The following is a 22821-nucleotide window of genomic DNA, read 5'->3' as shown; positions in this document are numbered from 1 at the left end:
CCTTGAGATTATCCAGATATCAGAATTAGCAGACAAGGATTTTAAAGCAGCTAGTATAACTATACTGAGGTATTTAAAAAATAATATGTTCACAATTAATGGAGAGAGGAAATAATGGTTAAAAAGAAACAGAAACAACAAAATAGAAATTCTAAACTTTGAGTATAATATTGGAATTTTTAAAAAGTAAATTTTATTGTGTGTATTTAAGGTATATAACATGATATTATGGGATACATATAGAGAGTAAAAAGTTACTATAGTGAAGCAAATTAACATATCCATGGTCTCACATAGTTACCTCTTTTTTTGTTGTTTTTGTGGCAAGAGTAGCTAAAATCTATTCATTTAGCATGAATTCTAAAAACAGTACAATTTTAAAAATTGCACAGGATGGGTCCAATAGTAACACGAAAACAACAGATGTCTGCAAATTTAAAGGTAGATCAATAGAAATGATCCTTTCGGAAGAATAGATAGTGAAATGATTAAAAACATGAACAGTCTCAGGGATATGTGGGGGAGTATCAAAAGGTCTTACATACAAATAATTGGAGTCTCAAAAGGAGAGGAAAGAGAAAATGGTGAGGAAACAGTATTTGAAGGAATAACAGTGAAAATTTCCCCAAATTCTGTAAAAGGTATAAATTTACATATTCAAGAAGCTCAGCAAACCCTTAGCAGGATAAGTACAAAGAAAAAAAATGCCCAGGCATATAATAGTCAAACTGCAGAATATCAAAGAAAATATTTTAAAAAGCCAGAGAAAAATTACACATTATGTAGAGAAACAAGAACTCAAATGATTACTGATTTCTCTTCAGAAAACATAAAGGCCAGAAGAGAGTGAAATGACATCTTTAAAATGCCGGGGGCTGGGGGAAGGACTTGCCAATCCTGAATCCTATAGCAAACAAAAATATCCTTCAAGCATAAAGATAAAATAAAGACATTTTCAGATAAATTAAAAACTTAGAAAATTTATCATCATCAGACCTGCACTACAATAAATCCTAAGTGAATTTTTTTGAGCTGAAGGGAAGTGATACCAAATAGAACTCTGACCTTCAGGAAGGAGTGAAGAGCATCAAAAATAATACATATCTAGGTAAATGTAAAAAACCATTTTTTCTCTCAATTTTTTAAGTAACATAGGACTTTTTAAAGTAATGACTATAACATTGTCTTGTGAAGTTTATAATCTTCTTGTGTAAAATATGTGTGTGACAATTATAGCATAAAAAACAGGGGGTATAAATTGACATGTCTGGTTTAAAGTTTCTACATTTTACATGAAGCAGTAAAATATTAACTCTAAGTAGACTGTAAAAAAAATACAAGTGTATATTATAATCTTTAGAGCAATCATTAAGAAAACAATGCAGGCCAGGCATGGTGGCTCACACCTGTAATTCCAGCACTTTGGGAGGCCGAGGCTGGTGGATCACTTCAGGTCAGGAGTTTGAAACCAGCCTGACCAACATGGTGAAACCCTGTCTCTACTAAAAATACAAAAAAAAAAAAAAGCCCATGCGTGGTGGCACATGCCTGTAGTCCCCACTACTCCGGAGGCTGAGGCACGAGAACTGCTTGAACCCGAGAGGCAGAGGTTGCACTGAGCCCAGATCGTGCCACTGCACTCCAACCTGGGTGACAGAGAGGGACTCCAAAAAGAAAGGGAAGGAAATGAAAGGAAAGGAAGGAAGGAAGAAAGAAAGGAAAGAAAGAAAGAAAGAAAGAAAGAAAGAAAGAAAGAAAGAAAGAAAGAAAGAAAGAAAGAAAGAAAGAAAGAAAGAAAGGAAGGAAGGAAGGAAGGAAGGAAGGAAGGAAGGCAGGCAAGCAAGAAAGAAAGGAAAGAAAGAAAGAAAGAAAGAAAGAAAGAAAGGCAAATATATATAATTAAAGAGTCAGTAAACAATTAAAAAGCAACTATAATAAATATTAAAATAAAGCAAGAGACAACAGGAAAGAAGGAACAGAGGAACAAAAGCCAGAGGGATAGACAGAAATTAAAATAAAATGATAGCTCAAATCCAACCACATAAATAATTACATTAAATGTTAAAAAACTACACACTCCAATTAAAAGTCAGATATTAGGGGAGGAGCCAAGATGGCCGAATAGGAACAGCTCCGGTCTACAGCTCCCAGCGCGAGCGACGCAGAAGACGGGTGATTTCTGCATTTCCATCTGAGGTACCGTGTTCATCTCACTAGTGAGTGCCAGACAGTGGGCGCAGGTCAGTGGGTGAGCACACCGTGCGCCAGCCGAAGCAGGGGCGAGGCATTGCCTCACTCGGGAAGTGCAAGGGGTCAGGGAGTTCCCCTTCCAGGGGTGACAGACGGCACCTGGAAAATCGGGCCACTCCCACCCGAATACTGTGCTTTTCCGACGGGCTTAGGAAACGGTGCCCCAGGAGAGTATAGCCCGCACCTGGCTCAGAGGGTCCTACGCCCACGGAGTCTCGCTGATTGCTAGCACAGCAGTCTGAGATCAAACAGCAAGTCGGCAGCGAGGCTGGGGGAGGGGCGCCCGCCATTGCCCAGGCTCGCTTAGGTAAACAAAGCAGCCTGGAAGCTTGAACTGGGTGGAGCCCACCACAGCTCAAGGAGGCCTGCCTGCCTCTGTAGGCTCCACCTCTGGGGGCAGGACACAGACAAACAAAAAGACAGCAGTAACCTCTGCAGACTTAAATGTCCCTGTCTGACAGCTGTGAGGAGAGCAGTGTTTCTCCCAGCACGCAGCTGGAGATCTGAGAACGGGCTGACTGCCTCCTCAAGTGGGTCCCTGACCCCTGACCCCCGAGCAGCCTAACTGGGAGGCACCCCCCAGCAGGGGCAGACTGACACCTCACACGGCCAGCCAGGTACTCCAACAGACCTGCAGCTGAGGGTCCTGTCTGTTAGAAGGAAAACTAACAGAAAGGACATCCACACCAAAAACCCATCTGTACATCACCATCATCAAAGACCAAAAGTAGATAAAACCACAAAGATGGGGAAAAAACAGAGCAGAAAAACTGGAAACTCTAAAAAGCAGAGTACCTCTCCTCCTCCAAAGGAACGCAGTTCCTCACCAGCAACGGAACAAAGCTGGACGGAGAATGACTTTGACGAGCTGAGAGAAGAAGGCTTCAGACGATCAAATTACTCCGAGCTACGGGAGGATATTCAAACCAAAGGCAAAGAAGTTGAAAACTTTGAAAAAAATTGAGAAGAATGTATAACTAGAATAACCAATACAGAGAAGTGCTTAAAGGAGCTGATGGAGCTGAAAACCAAGGCTCGAGAACTACGTGAAGAATGCAGAAGCCTCAGGAGCCGATGCTATCAAATGGAAGAAAGGGTATCAGCCCTGGAAGATGAAATGAATGAAATGAAGCGAGAAGGGAAGTTTAGAGAAAAAAGAATAAAAAGAAACGAGCAAAGCCTCCAAGAAATGTGGGACTATGTGAAAAGACCAAATCTACGTCTGATTGGTGTACCTGAAAGTGACAGGGAGAATGGAAACAAGTTGGAAAACACTCTGCAGGATATTATCCAGGAGAACTTCCCCAATCTAGCAAGGCAGGCCAACATTCAGATTCAGGAAATACAGAGAACGCCACAAAGATACTCCTCGAGAAGAGCAACTCCAAGACACATAATTGTCAGATTCACCAAAGTTGAAATGAAGGAAAAAATGTTAAGGGCAGCCAGAGAGAAAGGTCGGGTTACCATCAAAGGGAAGCCCATCAGACTAACAGCGGATCTCTCGGCAGAAACCCTACAAGCCAGAAGAGAGTGGGGGCCAATATTCAACATTCTTAAAGAAAAGAATTTTCAACCCAGAATTTCATATCCTGCCAAACTAAGCTTCATAAGTGAAGGAGAAATAAAATACTTTACAGACAAGCAAATGCTGAGAGATTTTGTCACCACCAGGCCTGCCCTAAAAGAGCTCCTGAAGGAAGCGCTAAACATGGAAAGGCACAACCGATACCAGCCACTGCAAAATCATACCGAAATGTAAAGAACATCGAGACTAGGAAGAGACTGCATCAACTAATGAGCAAAATATCCAGCTAACATCATAATGACAGGATCAAATTCACACATAACAATATTAACTTTAAATGTAAATGGACTAAATGCTCCAATTAAAAGACACAGACTGGCAAACTGGATAAAGACTCAAGACCCATCAGTGTGCTGTATTCAGGAAACCCATCTCACGTGCAGAGACACACATAGGCTCAAAATAAAAGGATGGAGGAAGATCTACCAAGCAAATGGAAAACAAAAAAAGGCAGGGGTTGCAATCCTAGTCTCTGATAAAACAGACTTTAAACCAACAAAGATCAAAAGAGACAAAGAAGGCCATTACATAATGGTAAAGGGATTAATTCAACAAGAAGAGCTAACTATCCTAAATATATATGCACCCAATACAGGAGCACCCAGATTCATAAAGCAAGTCCTGAGTGACCTACAAAGAGACTTAGACTCCCACACATTAATAATGGGAGACTTTAACACCCCACTATCAACATTAGACAGATCAACGAGACAGAAAGTCAACAAGGATACCCAGGAATTGAACTCAGCTCTGCACCAAGCGGACCTAATAGACATCTACAGAACTCTCCACCCCAAATCAACAGAATATACATTTTTTTCAGCACCACACCACACCTATTCCAAAATTGACCATATACTTGGAAGTAAAGCTCTCCTCAATAAATGTAAAAGAACAGAAATTGTAACAAACTGTCTCTCAGATCACAGTGCAATCAAGCTAGAACTCAGGATTAAGAATCTCACTCAAAACCGCTCAACTACATGGAAACTGAACAACCTGCTCCTGAATGACTACTGGGTACATAACGAAATGAAGGCAGAAATAAAGATGTTCTTTGAAACCAACGAGAACCAAGACACAACATACCAGAATCTCTGGGATGCATTCAAAGCAGTGTGTAGAGGGAAATTTATAGCACTAAATGCCCACAAGAGAAAGCAGGAAAGATCCAAAATTGACAACCTAACATCACAATTAAAAGAACTAGAAAAGCAAGAGCAAACACATTCAAAAGCTAGAAGAAGGCAAGAAATAACTAAAATCAGAGCAGAACAGAAGGAAATAGAGACACAAAAAACCCTTCAAAAAATAAATGAATCCAGGAGCTGGTTTTTTGAAAGGATCAACAAAATTGATAGACCGCTAGCAAGATTAATAAAGAAAAAAAGAGAGAAGAATCAAATAGATGCAATAAAAAATGATAAAGGGGATATCACCACCGATCCCACAGAAATACAAACTACCATCAGAGAATATTACAAACACCTCTACGCAAATAAACTAGAAAATCTAGAAGAAATGGATAAATTCCTCAACACATACACCCTCCCAAGACTAAACCAGGAAGAAGTTGAATCTCTGAATAGACCAATAACAGGAGCTGAAATTGTGGCAATAATCAATAGCTTACCAACCAAAAAAAGTCCAGGTCCAGATGGATTCACAGCCGAATTCTACCAGAGGTACAAGGAGGAGCTGGTACCATTCCTTCTGAAACTATTCCAATCAATAGAAAAAGAGGGAATCCTCCCTAACTCATTTTATGAGGCCAGCATCATCCTGATACCAAAGCCTGGCAGAGACACAACAAAAAAAGAGAATTTTAGACCAATATCCTTGATGAACATTGATGCAAAAATCCTCAATAAAATACTGGCAAACAGAATCCAGCAGCACATCAAAAAGCTTATCCACCATGATCAAGTGGGCTTCATCCCTGGGATGCAAGGCTGGTTCAATATACGCAAATCAATAAATGTAATCCAGCATATAAACAGAACGAAAGACAAAAACCACATGATTATCTCAATAGATGCAGAAAAGGCCTTTGACAAAATTCAACAACCCTTCATGCTAAAAACTCTCAATAAATTAGGAATTGATGGGATGTATCTCAAAATAATAAGAGCTATTTATGACAAACCCACAGCCAATGTCATACTGAATGGGCAAAAACTGGAAGCATTCCCTTTGAAAACTGGCACAAGACAGGGATGCCCTCTCTCACCACTTCTATTCAACATAGTGTTGGAAGTTCTGGCCAGGGCAATTAGGCAGGAGAAGGAAATCAAGGGTATTCAATTAGGAAAAGAGGAAGTCAAATTGTCTCTGTTTGCAGATGACATGATAGTATATCTAGAAAACCCCATTGTCTCAGCCCAAAATCTCCTTAAGCTGATAAGCAACTTCAGCAAAGTCTCAGGATACAAAATCAATGTGCAAAAATCACAAGCATTCTTATACATCAATAACAGACAAACAGAGAGCCAAATCATGAGTGAACTCCCATTCACAATTGCTTCAAAGAGAATAAAATACCTAGGAATCCAACTTACAAGGGATGTGAAAGACCTCTTCAAGGAGAACTACAAACCACTGCTCAAGGAAATAAAAGAGGATACAAACAAATGGAAGAACATTCCATGCTCATGGGTAGGAAGAATCAATATCATGAAAATGGCCATCCTTCCCAAGGTAATTTACAGATTCAATGCCATCCCCATCAAGCTACCAATGACTTTCTTCACAGAATTGGAAAAAACTACTTTAAAGTTCATATGGAACCAAAAAAGAGCCCGCATCGCCACGTCAATCCTAAGCCAAAAGAACAAAGCTGGAGGCATCACACTACCTGACTTCAAACTATACTACAAGGCTACAGTAACCAAAACAGCATGGTACTGGTACCAAAACAGAGATATAGATCAATGGAACAGAACAGAGCCATCAGAAATAATGCCACATATCTACAAGTATCTGATCTTTGACAAACCTGACAAAAACAAGAAATGGGGAAAGGATTCCCTATTTAATAAATGGTGCTGGGAAAACTGGCTAGCCATATGTAGAAAGCTGATACTGGATCCCTTCCTTACACCTTATACAAAAATCAATTCAAGATGGATTAAAGACTTAAATGTTAGACCTAAAACCATAAAAACCCTAGAAGAAAACCTAGGCATTACCATTCAGGACATAGGCATGGGCAAGGACTTCATGTCTAAAACACCAAAAGCAATGGCAACAAAAGCCAAAATTGACAAATGGGATCTAATTAAACTCAAGAGCTTCTGCACAGCAAAAGAAACTACCATCAGAGTGAACAGGCAACCTACAAAATGGGAGAAAATTTTCGCAACCTACTCATCTGACAGAGGGCTAATATCCAGAATCTACAATGAACTCCAACAAATTTACAAGAAAAAAACAAACAACCCCATCAAAAAGTGGGCAAAGGACATGAACAGACACTTCTCAAAAGAAGACATTTATGCAGCCAAAAAACACATGAAAAAATGCTCACCATCACTGGCCATCAGAGAAATGCAAATCAAAACCACAATGAGATACCATCTCACACCAGTTAGAATGGCAATCATTAAAAAGTCAGGAAACAACAGGTGCTGGAGAGGATGTGGAGAAATAGGAACACTTTTACACTGTTGGTGGGACTGTAAACTAGTTCAACCCTTGTGGAAGTCAGTGTGGCGATTCCTCAGGGATCTAGAACTAGAAATTCCATTCGACCCAGCCATCCCATTACTGGGTATATACCCAAAGGACTATAAATCATGCTGCTATAAAGACACATGCACACGTATGTTTATTGCGGCATTATTCACAATAGCAAAGACTTGGAACCAACCCAAATGTCCAACAATGATAGACTGGATTAAGAAAATGTGGCACATATACACCATGGAATACTATGCAGCCATAAAAAATGATGAGTTCACGTCCTTTGTAGGGACATGGATGAAATTGGAAATCATCATTCTCAGTAAACTATCGCAAGAACAAAAAACCAAACACCGCATATTCTCACTCATAGGTGGGAATTGAACAATGAGAACACATGGACACAGGAAGGGGAACATCACACTCTGGGGACTGTTGTGGGGTGGGGGAAGGGGGGAGGGATAGCATTGGGAGATATACCTAATGCTAGATGACGAGTTGGTGGGTGCAGCGCACCAGCATGGCACATGTAAACATATGTAACTTACCTGCACATTGCGCACATGTACCATAAAACCTAAAGTAAAATAATAATAATAATAATAATAATAATAAAGGAAAAAGAAAAAAAAATAAAAATAAAAAAAATAAATAAAAGTCAGATATTATCAGGATGGATAAAAAATAAAACACAAACTATATGCTATCTACAACAGGTACACTTTAAATATAAAGACAGCTAGGAAGCAAATGAATATAAAATATACATATATACCTTTTAGAGTAACTATAAGAAGGCTTGGATGACTTGGTTTTTTATATTAAAACCAGATAAAATAACTTCAAGACAGAGATAAAGAGGGGTATTTAATAATGATAAATATGTTTAGGGGTAGGATTAGTATTAGAAAGACAAACCAACACAAATGTATATGTGCTTAATAAAAGAGCCCCAAAATAAACAAAGCAAAATTTGAAAGGACTAAAGGAGAAATAGACAGTTGCACAAAGTTAGAGATTTTAACACCCTTCTCAATTAGAGAACAACTAGGATAGAACAAAGATGATTGGAACAACACTGCTGGCACCTTGACCTAATTGCTATTTATATCCAACAACTGTAGAATGCACATTTTTTTTGAAGTCCATGTGAAACATTCACCAAAATAAATCACACACTGAGATATAAAATAAGTGCTCTAAATCAGCGTCCAATATATGGTACTGTTTTTCCCATAGCCAGGATTCACAGTTCCAGGAATCAAGAGTTGGAAGTGGAAGTGGCACCACTCACCATCACCCTAATGATCCACTAGCAAAATTTTTGCTTCCTGTTCCCACGACATTACATTCTGCTGGCCTAGAGGTCTTAGTTCCAGAGGGAGGAACGCTGCCACCAGGAGACACAACATTGATCTCCTTAAACTGGAAGTTAAGATTGCCACCTGGACACTTTGTGTTCCTCCTACCTTTAAGTCAATAGGCTAAGAAGGGAGTTACAGTGTTGGCTGGGGTGATTGATCCGGACTATCAAGATGAAATCAGTCTACTACTCCACAACGGAGGTAAGGTATGCATGGTATTCAGGAGATCCACTAGGGCATCTCAGAATTACCATGCCCTGTGATTAAGGTCAATGGGAAACTACAACAGCCCAATCCAGGCAGGACTACAAATGGCCTAGACTCTTCAAAAATGAAGGCTTGGGTCACTCCACCAGGAAAAAAACCACGTCCTGCAGAGGTGCTTGCTGAAGGCAAAGGGAATAAAGAATGGGTAGCAGAAGAAGGTAGTCATCAATACCAGCTACGACCACATGACCAGCCACAAAAACGGAGACCGTAATTGTCATGAATATTTCCTCCTTCTTTTGTTGAAAACATGTTTGTGCATGTATACACTTGTACTAAGAAAATATCTTCATTTTATTTCTTTTTTCCTTTATCATGTGACATAGGATTTACTGACTTCATATCAGCATTTAAGTATTGTTAATTTTATGTAATAGTATTTGTGTTGGGGATTTGTGCATTTCCAGTTGTACAAAGGATAGTTGTATTATGTTAGGCATAATTATGACCTTATTGTTGTCTTTATTTGAAGATTATGTATGATCTCAGGAAATGTGTATGGGTTCAACTTGAAAAGGGATGGACTCGTAATTGTTAATACTGAGTGTCAACTTGATTGAATTGAAGGATACAGAGTATTGATCCTGGGTGTGTCTGTGGGGGTGTTGCCAAAGGAGATTAACATTTGAGTCAGTGGGCTGGGAAAGGCAGACCTACCCTTAATTGGATGGACACCATCTAATCAGCTTCCAGCAAATATAAAGCCGGCAGAAAAACATGAAAAGGAGAGACTGGCTTAGCCTCCCAGCCTACATCTTTCTCCTGTGCTAGACGCTTCCTGCCTTAGAACATCAGACTCCAAATTCTTCAATTTTGAGACTCGGACTGGCTCTCCTTGCTCCTCAAGCCTATTGTGGGACCCTGTGATCATGTAAGTTAATACTTAATAAACTCTCATATATATATGTGTGTGTGTGTGTGTGTATTTATATACATATATATATACATACATATATATCCTACTAGTTCTGTCCCTCTAGAGAACTCTGACTAATACAATAAGTTTCAACAAATGTAAATGGATTGAAATTATACTAAGTATATTCTGTGACCAAAATGAAATAAACAAGAAATCAATAACAGTAAGATATCTTAGGCTTGGTGGGGTGGCTCATGCCTGCAATCTCAACACTTTGAGAAGCTGAGTTTGAGACCAGCCTAGGCAGCATGGAGAGATCTCATCTTTACAAATAATGTTTTAAAAAGTAGCCAGGTGTGGTGACATGCACCTGTGGTCCCAGCTACTCGAGAGGCTGAGGTGGGAGGATCATCTGAGCCCAGGAGGCTGAGGCTACAGTGAGTCGTGATTGTGCCACTGCACTCCAGCCTAGGTGACAGAGTGAGGCCCTGTCTGAAAAAATAATAATACGATATCTTAGATAGCCCCAAATACTTGTAATTTAAACAATACACTCCTAAATAATCCACAGACTAAAAAAATAGAAAATATTTTGAACTGACATAATAAAATACAACATATAAAAATTTGTAGACTACAGCTAAAGCAGTGCTTAGAAAGATATTTACAGCTTTTTAGGATTATGTTAGAAAAGAAGAAAGGTCTAAAATGAATGATATATAGATCCACATTAAGAAGCTAGACAGGCCGGGGGTGGTAGCTCACACCTGTAACCCCAGCACTTTGGGAGGCTGAGGCAGGAGGATTGCTTGAAGTTAGGAGTTCGAGACCACCGCAGGCAACAAAGAAAGACCCTATCTTAACACAAATAAAAAATCTAAAAATTAGCCACGTGTGGTGGTATGTGCCTGTAGTCCCAGCTACTGGGGAGGCTGAGGTGGGAGGATTGCTTGAGTCCAGGAGTTTGAAGCTGCTGTGAGCTACGGTCACACCACTGTGCTCCAGCCTGGGTGACAGACTTCATTTTAAAAGAAGAAGAAAAAGAAGAAGAAGGAGAAGGAGAAGAAGAAGGAGGAGGAGGAGAAGGAAGAAGAAGAAGAGGAGGAGGAGGAGGAGCAGGAGGAGGAGGAGGCAGCAGGAGCAGCAGCAGCTATGTAAAGAAGATAAAAGTAAAACCAAAATAAGTACAAGAAAGGAAGTAATAAACATAAAATCAGATATCAAAAAGTAGAAAACAAGTAATAGGGAAAATTAACAAGGCCAAAGGTTGTTTAAAAGGATCAACAAAATGGAAAAATCCCTATACTATCAAAAATAAAGGAGCAAAAAAAGAAATTACCAATATCAGAAATGAAAGAGGATTTATTACTATAAATCAGAGGTTGACAAATGAATCAGCAAGCCAAATCCTTCCTAAGGCTTGTTTTTATATTACCCTGAGCTAAGAATAGATTTTACATGTCACTTTTAGGTTTCGGTTTTTTTTGTTTGTTTGTTTGTTTGTTTTTTGGTAACAGCTTTATTGAGACTTTACTCACATACCATATACTTCACCCATTTAAAGTGTACAGTTCATTGGCTTTCACCACATTCAGAGTTGTGCAACTATCACTACAATCAATTTTAGAATATTTCCATCACTTCAAAAAGAACCCCTGTATGAATGGATGGACAAAGTGTGGTAAATACATACAATGGAACATTATCCAGCCTTAAAAAATTAGCAAATTCTAACATGCTACAACATAGATGAACCTTGAAGACATTTTGCAAAGTGAAAAAAGCCAGTCACAAAGGACAAATATGGTATGAGTCCATTTACATGAGGTACCTAGAGTAGTCAAAATCACAGAGATCGGAAGAATTGTGGTTGTCAAGGGCTAGGAAAGGGACGAATGGGGACTTGTTATTCAACGGGTCAGCTACTGAGGAGGCTGACCTCCCCAGTGGCTTTGGGAAGATGAACAACGTTCTGCAGACATATGGTGGTGACAGTTGCACAACATACATTTCATTTTTAAAAGGTTGCACAAAGAAAGAAGCAGAGGGAGAGAAGAGAATAAGAGAGGGAAGGAAAAGAGATGAAAGCAAGGGAAGAAGAGGAGAGGAATAGAGACGGCTGGAAAGGAGAGGAGAAGAGAGGGAGGGAGAGGAGAGGAGAAGACAGGAGAACGGAGGGAAGGAGAAGAGAGAAGAGAAAGAAGGGGAGGAGAGGGCAGGGGGCAAGAGGAACAGAGAGTAGAACAAAAACAAACATGTAAGAACATTCAGCAGACAGAGACCACCTGTGGGTTGCAAAGCCTAAAATATTTATTATCTGCCCTTTACAGAAACTTTGCTGACTCCTGCTATAAATCCTACAGATGTTAAAAAAATAGGAAAATATTATAAATTATTGCCAATAAGCTTGACAAGTTAGATGAAATAAACTCTTAGAAAAATACAACTATCCAAAAACTGACACAAGATGAATCAGAAAATCTGAATGGCTCTCTATCCACTAAATAAATCTAGTTTGATATCAAAAAACTTCCCACAAAGATATTTCAGACCCAGAGGGTTTCCTAGTGAACCCTATCAAGCATTTAATGAAATGACAGCAATGTTACACAAACTCTTTCTGAAAGTAGAAGAGGGACCGTTTCCCAACTCACTTTTAGAATGTTGCCAAAATCTTTCTAAAGCCTGACAAAGAAATCACAAAAAAAAAGAAAATTTCAGACCAATACTCTTCATGAATGTAAGGGCAAAAATACTTCACAAAACATAAGCACTTAGAAAATAGCAATACATAAACACGATGATGCATCACGACCAGTAGGGTTTCTTCCAGGAATTCAAGATTGGCTTAATATTTTAAAATCAATATAATTTACCATATTAAAAGAATAAAGAGGAAAGCCAAAAGATTACTTTGAGAGATACAGAAAAAGCTTTTGACAAAATTCAACAACAATTTATGATAAATTTTTTCAGGAAACCAAGAATAGACGGTAACTACCTCAATCAAATAAAGAACATCTTTTAAAAAAACAAAACAAAAACGGGTAACATCACAGTAATGGGAAAACAGTGAATACTTTTCTCCTAATATTAAAAATAAGACAAGGATGCCCACTTCAACCACTTCTATTCAACATTTTATTGGAAGTATTAAACATCAGAATAGGCCGCCAAAAAGAAATAAAAGGAATAAAGATCAGTAAAGAATACATAAAACTCTCTATTGTCACATGATGTTGGCTTACATGGAAAGTTCTAAGGAATCTCTAAAACAATTACTAGAAGCAATAAGTGAATTTAGCAAGTGCATAAGAAACAAAATGTGTATATATATATATAGCATATAATATAAATAATATTTCATATATAATCAATTGCATTTCATATACTAGCAGCAAATAATTGGAATATCTAGTTTTAAAACTATTCCATTTTCAACAGTATCAAAAATCAAAATACTTACGAACAAATTTATCAAAAGACATGCAATATCTCCCCACCTAAACTACAAAACATTGCTCAGAGAAATGTAAATAGAATTAAATAAATGTTCCTAGATTAGAAGACTCAGTATTACTAAGAAATAAATTCTCCCAAAATTGACCAATAACTTCAACTCAATCCAAATCATAATCTCAGCAAGTTTTTTACACAAATTGATCAGCAGATTTGAAAATTTATATGGACATGCAAAAGGCTTAGAATAACCAAAGCAATCTTGAAAAGCAACAATGTTGAAATATTCATATTACCTGACTTCAACACTTCAGGAACCAAGACGACCTGGTAATAACATACGAGTTTTTTTTTTTTTTTTTTTAAAACAGTATAGGAAAGTCCAGAAATAGCCTTACGTTTATACAACTATTTGACTTTTTGTCAAAGGTACCAAAGCCAGCCAATGTGGAAGGAAAAGTCTTTTCAACAAATGGTGCTAGAAATACTGGATATCCACGTAAAACAAAATGATCCTCAACTCCTACCTCATGCAATACACAAATTAATTAATTGAGTTCTAAACATAAAAGCTAAAATCATAAAGCTTTTAAAGAAAAGCATAAGAGAATGTCTTCATGGCTTCCTGATAGACAAAGGTATCGTAGACAAGTCATATATGGTTATTCATAAAAGAAAACAGAACTATAAATTAGACTTCATGAAAATTTAAAACTTTTGGTGAGCACAGTGGCACAAGCCTGTAATCCCAGCACTTTGGTAGGCCAAGGTGGGAGGATTGCCTGAGCCCAGGAGTTCGAGATCAGTCTGGGCAACAAAGTGAGAGCCCCATCTCTACAAAAAATTAAAAAATTAGTCAGGCATGGTGTTGTGTGCCTGTGGCCCCAGCTACATGTGAGGTTGAGGCAGGAGGATTGCTTGAGCCCAGGAGGTCAAGGCTGCAGTGATCTGTGTTCAAGCCACAGCATTTCAGTCTGGGTGAAAGAGCGAGACCCACTCTCAAACAACAACTACAACAAAAAAAAAAAAAAAAAAAAGGAAAGAAAATAAGAAAGTGAAAAACTGCTCATCGAAAGACATTATTGAGAAAATAGGTAGGCAAGTCATACGGAAAACATTTTCAAAACATACATCTGATAAATTGCTTGTATCCAGAATGTGTAAAGAACACTTACAACTCAGTAATAAGAGGGATGCCCACTTTTACCATTTCTGTTCAACATAGTACTGGAAGTCCTAGTCATAGCAATCAGACATGAGTAAGAAATAAAGGGCATCCAAATCGGAAAACAGGAAGTCAAGCTGTTGCTGTTCACCAGTGATGTGAACGTATACGTAGAAAACCATAACGACTCATTCAAAAAGCTCCTACATCTGATAAACGAATTCAGTAAAGTCTCAGGTTACAAAATCAATGTACACAAATCAGCAGCACTGCTATACACCAACAGCGACCAAGCTGTGAATCAAATAAAAAACTCAATCTTTTTTACAACAGCTGCAAAATACAATACAATACAATACAATACAATACAATACAATACCCAGGAATATACTTAATCAAGGAGGTGAAAGATCTCTACAAGGAAAACTACAAAACACTGTTGAAAGAAATCATAGATGACACAAACAAATGGAAACACATCCCTTGCTCATGATGGAAAGAATCAATACTGTGAAAATGGCCATACTGCCAAAAGCAATCTATAGATAATGCAATTCCCACCAAAATATCATCATCATTCTTACAGAACTAGAAAAAAATTCTAAAATTCATATGGAATCAAAAAAGGTCTACATAGCCAAGGCAATTCAAAGCAAAAAGAACAAATCTGGAGGCATCATATTACCCAACTTCAAATTATACTACAAGGCTATAGTTACCAAAACAGCATGGTATTGGTATAAAAATAGGTATGTAGACCAATAGAACAGGATAGAAAACTCAGAAATAAAGCCAAATACTTACAGCCAACTAATCTTTGACAAAGCAAGTGAAAACATAAAGTGGAGAAGGGACACCCTGTTGCACAAATGGTGCTGGGATAATTGGTAAGCCACATGGAGAAAAATGAAACTGGATCCCCATCCCTCGCATTATACAAAAATTAATGCAAGATGGATCAAGGTCTTAAATGTAAGAGTCTTAAATATAAGACCTGAAATCATAAAAATTCTAGAACATTGGAAAAAAACTCTTCTGAACATTGGCCTAGGCAAAGAATTCATGACTAAGACCCCAAAAGCAAATGCACAAACAGAAACAAATAAATGGGATCAAATTAAACTAAAAAGCTTCTGCACAACAAAAGAAATAATCAGCAGAGTCAACAGACAATCCACAGAGTGGGAGAAAACATTTGCAAACTATGCATCCAACAAAGGACTAGTATCCAGAATCTACAAGGAATTCAAACAAATCAGCAAGAAAAAATCAAATGATCCTATCAAAAAGTGGGCAAAGGACATGAATAGACAATTCTCAAAAGAAGATATACAAACACCCAACAAACATATGAAAAAATGCTCAATATCACTAACCATCAGGGAAATGCAAATTAAAACCACCATGAGATACCACCTTACTCCTGCAAGAATGGCCATAATTAAAAAGTCAAAAAACAATAGAGGTTGGCATGGATGTGGTGAAAAGGAAACACTTTTATACAGCTGGTGGGAATGTAAATTAATACAACCACTGTGGAAAACAGTATGGAGATCCCTTAAAGAACTAACCTGAGAACTACCATTCCATCTAGCAATCCCACTACTGGGTATCTACTCAAAGGAAAAGAAGTCATTATATGAAAAAGGCACATGCACACACATGTTTAAAGCAGCACAATTCACAGTTGCAAAGATAGGGAACCAATCTAAGTGTCCATCAACCAAACAAGTGGATAAAGAAAATGTGGTATATATACACCATGGAATACTACTCAGCCATAAAAAGGAACGAAATCATGTCTTTTGCAGTAACTTGGATGGAACTAGAGGCTGTTATTCTAAGTGAAGTAACTCAGGAATGGAAAACCAAATATCATATGTTCTCACTTATAAGTAGGAGCTAGACTATGGGGACACAAAGCCATAAGAATGATGTAATGGACTTTGGGGACTCAAGGGAAAGAGTGGTGGGGGTGGTGAAGGATAAAAGACTACATATTGGGGACGGAGTGTATGCTGCTCAGGTGACGAGTACACTAAAATCTCAGAAATCACTACTAAACAAATTATTCATGTAACCCCAAACCACATGTATCCCAAAAACTATTGCAATAAAGAAAGAAAACTACCCAATTTAAAAATGGGCAAAAGATTTTAACAGATATTTCACCAAAGACATACAAATAACAAATATGAACATGAAAAATTACTCCACATCATTTGCCACTCTAGAAAACACTATGACAGTTTCTAATACATTTAAACATATACCTATAGGCCAGGTGAGGTAGCTCATGCCTGTAATCCCAGCATTTTGGAAGTCTGAGGTGGGTGGATAACTTGAGGCCAAGAGTTTGAGACCGGCCTGGCCAACATGGCTAAACCCCGTCTCTACTAAAAATACAAAAATTAGCTGGATATTGTGGTGGGTGCCTGTAATCCCAGCTATATGGGAGGCTGAGGCAGGAGAATTGCTTGAATCTGGGAGGCAGAGTTTGCGGTGAGCAGATACAGTGCCACTGCACTCCAGCCTGGGCGGCAGAGCGAGACTCCATCTCAAAAAATAAATAATAAATAAATAAATAATAAACATGTACCTATGAGCCTGCAATTCCATTCCTAGGTATTTATCCAAGACATAAAAATAATATGATCACATAAAGACTTATACACAAAGGTTCATAGCAGGATTATTCATAATAGCCAAACTGGAAACAATCCAAATGTCCATCAAGAGGAGAACAGACAAGGAATCTGTTGTGTACCCAGTCATTGGAATATTATTCAGCAATAAAAAGGAACAAACTACTGAAACAAAAGGATGACTAAAAAAAAAATTATGCGTATACAAGAAGCCTTATACAAAACAGTACATATTATAAGAGTTCATTTATATAATGTTGTAGAACAGGAAAAACTATCGCAGAAAAATATAAGAACAGTGATTGCCGCTGCAGGTAGTAGTTTCAGAGCTTTACTTGCAAAGGGCACAAGGGGGCTTTCAGAGGTGATAGTAGTATTCTGTATCTTCTTTAAAAATACAGAATCTCACTCTGTTGCCTAGGCTGGAATGCAGTGGTGCAGTCAGGGCTCACTGCATCCTTGATCTTCTGGTCTCAAGCGATCCTCCCACCTAAGCCTCTCATGTAACTGGACCACAGGCACACACTACCATGCCTGGCTAATTTTTTAACTTTTTTGTAGAGATGGGGTTTCACTATATTGCCCAGGCTGGTCTCAAACTCCTGAGTTCAAGTGATCCTCCCACCTTGACCTTCCAAAGTGCTGGGATTACAGGTGTGGCACTGCACCTGGCCAACATTCTATATCTTAATAGGGGTTTGGATTACATAGATGCATGCATTTGTCAAAATTCAGAGGGTGTATACTTAGCATTTGTGCATTTTCTTATATGTACATTTTATTACTTTTTAATTGTAAAAAAAATCTAACCTCTGAAATTGTTTTGAGTAGGGTTGGCAGCCTATAACATGCCAAAGGCTAAGGTAGTATGATATGGTGGAAGGGGCCCAGGCTTTAAAGCCAGACAGACATAGGTTTCAATCCTGGCTTAGTCATTAGGCTATGTGTTCTTGGGCAAATTACTTCTCTGTTTCCTTATCTGTGCAAAGGAGACAGTAGCACCATGTCCAACATATAATGTGTTCCTTAAATGGTGGCCAATAATAAACTGACATTTGAGATAATTTGGGGTCACAGGGCCAAAGGTGGTATCATTGCACAATTCCCAGACACCATTCCAACCAAGACGTTAGCCTACTAAAGATTATATACGAATCTTCCCTGGGATGTCTGTATTTCCATAAGGTCCCCTTAAAACCATAACAGAGTGCCCTCTCTCTCCCAAGGAGTAAATGAATGAAGACTTGAAACAGTGCTTGGCTGATTGGCTCTCAGTTCCCTGAGCTGCACTCACCTCAGGATCTGTGCCTTCTTCATAGGAGTGAATGCTGAAAGCCATGCCATCAAACGTGTGGTCCACCCGCAGCACAGCCAAAGCCAGCCCGGCCACCGTCAGATTTGCTATCTGCCCAGAAAACTCCATCTTGTGACCGGTACGCTCAATTATCCTCAGAATTCTGCAAGAAACCACAGATGGAGAAGAGCATCCTACCTTTTAAAAGAAAACCCATCCTCCTTGCAAGATTTCCTCATTGCAAGACTTTTCTTTGAGTTTTAATCACTATCTTTATATCATTTAGGAATTATTAAATAAGAGCACTGGCTTTGGAATCAGACAAGTTGACACCTAAATCTTAGCTCCTCTAATTTCTAACTGTGTGGGCAAATGAAGTAATCTCACTTAGCTTCAGTTTCCTCACCTGCAAAGTCAAAAGTAATGTTACACTCATCTCTAAAGATTGTCGTGAAAATTAATGAAATTGTTACATGTAAGCCAGACCCTGCAGGGCCTCATAGGACTTTATAAGACATTTGGATTTTATTCTACGTGTAATGGAAAGCCACCGAGTGGTTTTAAAAGCAAAGTAAGGACATGATCTGATATATACATTAAAAGATTACTCTGGGTGCTACGTAGAGGGTCAAGAACGGAGGCAGAGAGACCTTTTAGGAGGTTATTATAGACAGTCTGGTGAGAGAAATGGGGCTAGGAATAGGATGGTAGTGGTGGAGATGGACAGAAGTAAATGAAGTCCACCGAAATATTTAAGGGATTTTAAAAATGGATGTACAGTGCCGCATACAAGAGTTAGTTATTAATTGGCTGTGAGTTAGAGGGAGTTAACTAGTACTGTTCTCGAGTTTTCCACTTTAGCACTGGTTGGATACATTTTATAGACATTAAGAACACTGAGGGAGCACAAAAGTTGGGGGAATAGACTCGGGGTTTGGTTTGGGGTAACTGTGTACTTGAAAGCTTGCTATCACTAAGATTCAATTCAAATTCGAATACATCCTTTCACAATGAACATTCGAGTAAAGTGACGCCATTGCATTGTACTAACTGAGCTTTCAATGTGTAACTACCTGACTTTTAAAATTTATGATGACTATACGCCAAGAAATTGATAATATATACAGTCGCCCGTTCGTATCCTTGAGGGATCTTGTTCCAGGACTCCCATGAATACAAAAATCCACGGATGCTCAAGTCCCTGATATAAAATAGGGTCGTATTTTTGTAAAGCCTATGCACATCAATGTATATTTTAAATCATCTCTAGATTACTTATAATGCCTAATACAATGTAAATGCTATGTAAATTGTTGTTATGCTGTATTGTTTAGGAATAATGAGAAAAAAATCTGTACTTGTTCAGTAACGATGCAAGATTTTTTTAAGGATATTTTCAATCTGTGGTTGTTTGAATTCACAAATGCAGAATGCACAGATACAGAGGGCCGACTGCATTTTAAATTTTTTAAAAATAATGTCTGTCACCAAAGTATTAGTACTTACTCATTGCTTACTTCATGCAGGTCAGAGGCGGAATTGTTTTGCTTTTCCAAAACAACGTTGATTATTTGTAATATAACATGAGTTAGGTTCATACTTATCTCATCACATTGTGAAATATCTGATATTTTAGAAACAATAATCTTTGTCTCTTCTTTACCCAGGGCTGGGGATTCATTTATCAAATTTAAAATATGCTCTGCAACATCCTCAGCATTCTCTGGGGAAGGAAATTTGAGACATAAAAGCTGCATGACTTAGTCTTCTGCCATTCTGGTGTGTTTCTTTCCCTTTAAAGAGTAAAGAGGGTGAGATGAGAATACCTACCAAGGTAACATGTTTACAGAAGGAAAATATTGGCCCTTTGTTTCTACAATAGGTGTAGTCCCAGAAAGTAGAACATAAGTCAAGTTTTTATTCATAAAAAGTTTTCATTCATTAAATCCTTTTTCAAATGCACCAGGGAAATCGTTTTGTCCCTGAAGAATTATCTTGAAATTTGATTCTAATTAAACTGAGACTTTTGAGTACTGAATTGTGTTAAGTAGATCCCACCTTATACTCAAATATCAGCAAACACTCAGTCTATGTTTTCATAATTAAGGGTGATGGTTACATTTTCCTGTCAAGAACCATCAAACCACAGGAAAAAAAAAAAGCAAATATGGACTACGTCATAATAAAAAGCAGTTAATTTAGATTTTCCAGAGAGTAAGAACAATAGATATTAACTCGCCCACTTTTTTCTTCACTTTTTATTATGGAAATTTGCAAGCATACACAAAAGTAGAAAGAATTGTATAATGAATCTCCATGTTCCTCATGAATAACCCAACTTCAACAAGTGTCAATGAATGGCTAATCTCATTTTCTCTACACTTCCACTCACCTTTTCCCCAACTCCATATTATTTCAAAGCGAGTCCTGAATATGATATCATTTTATCCATAAATACTTTAGTATGTATCTCTAAAATAAATGATTTTTACATGTCACAACCACAATAACAAATTAAATTTAAAAATTAGCAATTATATTCAAAATCATCAAATATTCTGTCAGTGCCCAAAAGTTCTTATCTCATAAATGCTTCTTCTAAATAGTTGTTTTGTTTGAATCACGACTCACTTTTAAAGTGAAGAGCTTTGTTAAACGAATACAGCACAAATTCTATTTTAGTTGAATATAACACATATAAAGCTGAGCTTTCTTGTGGTGTCTTCCTAGCTTAAAGCACTCACATTCAAGTCCAATAACTAAAATATAAAGGAAAATAATAAAAAATACCATTTGTTAAGAAAAATTCCAGAGAGAGCTAACACTCATAACACACTTAACCCAGGTTATACTACAAATAGTCAACTCTGTTTCAGAAAACAAAATAATTCAGCATAAAATTCATCCCCCCTCTCTCTGTCTGTATTTCTCTTCCTCCCTCTCTTTCAATGACCTCCATAGTTATCAGCATCTCCTCAAATCTTTCTCCTACCCCAAGCTCCCCACAACTTAACACCTTCAAAAGCCTACACAGGCTACTTTTTGCTTTCTCCTTTTCCTCTTTATTTTCTTTCTTTTTTTTTTCCTGCAAACAACTTTCTGTTCTCATCAATGTAAATTAAGCAATCATAACTGAGATCCTCTCAATTCCTCCCCAACCATTACCCCAATTTGTCCAACAATGGCTCACATAGGAACTGAATTAGCAAAGACAGAGTTCTCCTGAGGAGAAGGGAGGAGGAGAGGAGATTAAACAAGGTTGTAGTTGTTTCTCAATTAACATTTTGTCACAGTTAACATCTATCTTCTGGTAAGTTAAAGAAGCTGAGAAAATATTAAGACTAGGCATGATAGAAAAAGATAGTAAGCTCATTCACGGACCTTTCTACTGCTCTTATTAAATCGCTCAGACTTTGTTGAAAATGGAATAGCAAGAGCTGCCTAGTCATGATTCTTTGGGCTTCAGTGGTGCAATTTCACTTTCACGTAGTCCCTGCTGTGGCAGAATGAAAGTAAACAGCAGGCCAATGGGAGACTAACTATACTGTGGAAAGTAATTACAGACTTTTTCTCTGGAGTTGTATAGTTTTTAAGGAAAATTCAAGCTAAATTACACTTATCGTGTAAAAATTCCTGGTCCTCAAGCAAAAGTAATAAAGGGACTTCTCCTTTATTTGTTGCAGAATAAATTGATCCTCATTCCTTAAAATACTGTTACAGTTAATCTGCCAGTAATTGCAACATTCAAAATAATAATATCTGCTATTAACTGAGCAATTTCTATGAGCCAGTGTTCCAGGTTATCTATTGCTGCACAGCAAATCACCCTAAAACTTACTGGCTTAAAGCAACAATGTATTATTATCCTTCATGGTTCTGTGTGTTAACTAGGCTCAGTTGAGTGTTCTCACTTGGATTGTCTCATACACTTGAAGTCAGATAGCAGCTGAGGCTGAATACATCAGAAGGCTAATCTGGGCTGGATGTCCAAGAGGGCTCACTCACATGGCAGTCAATTGATGCTGACTGGTCAGTTGAGGCTGTTGGCTGTACTCCCTACACATGGCCTCCCCCAGTGGTGTGGGCTCAGTAGTGTGCTGGGTCTGGCTTGTGATGTGCTGGAGCCAACTTTTACCAGCTGGTGAGAACCAATTGTTAAATTTTCAGGAATTCTGTGAACGAGTTGTTAAACATGGCCATTATTAAAAATTAAATTATATAAACTTACAATTGCATAAATTATATTTTA

At 38.0% G+C, this 22821-nt stretch overlaps 1 protein-coding gene across 1 annotated transcript in view; it reads right to left on the bottom strand.

Annotated features, from left to right (window-relative positions):
• ADGRG4 (adhesion G protein-coupled receptor G4) overlaps window positions 1-22821 on the bottom strand; it is a 121368-nt gene that overhangs the window by 30966 nt on the left and 67581 nt on the right. Inside the window, exons 14-15 of the mRNA XM_054472067.1 lie at window positions 20079-20295; window positions 18573-18735 (exon numbers count right to left, since the gene is read on the bottom strand). Of these exons, the coding sequence (XP_054328042.1) occupies window positions 18573-18735; window positions 20079-20295 (380 nt within the window). The remainder of the gene's footprint in view (window positions 1-18572; window positions 18736-20078; window positions 20296-22821) is intronic.

This window comes from Pongo pygmaeus, chromosome X, assembly GCF_028885625.2.
Source record: "Pongo pygmaeus isolate AG05252 chromosome X, NHGRI_mPonPyg2-v2.0_pri, whole genome shotgun sequence".
Taxonomy (NCBI): Eukaryota; Metazoa; Chordata; class Mammalia; order Primates; family Hominidae; genus Pongo; species Pongo pygmaeus.
This window is presented reverse-complemented; position numbering and strand designations above follow the sequence as displayed.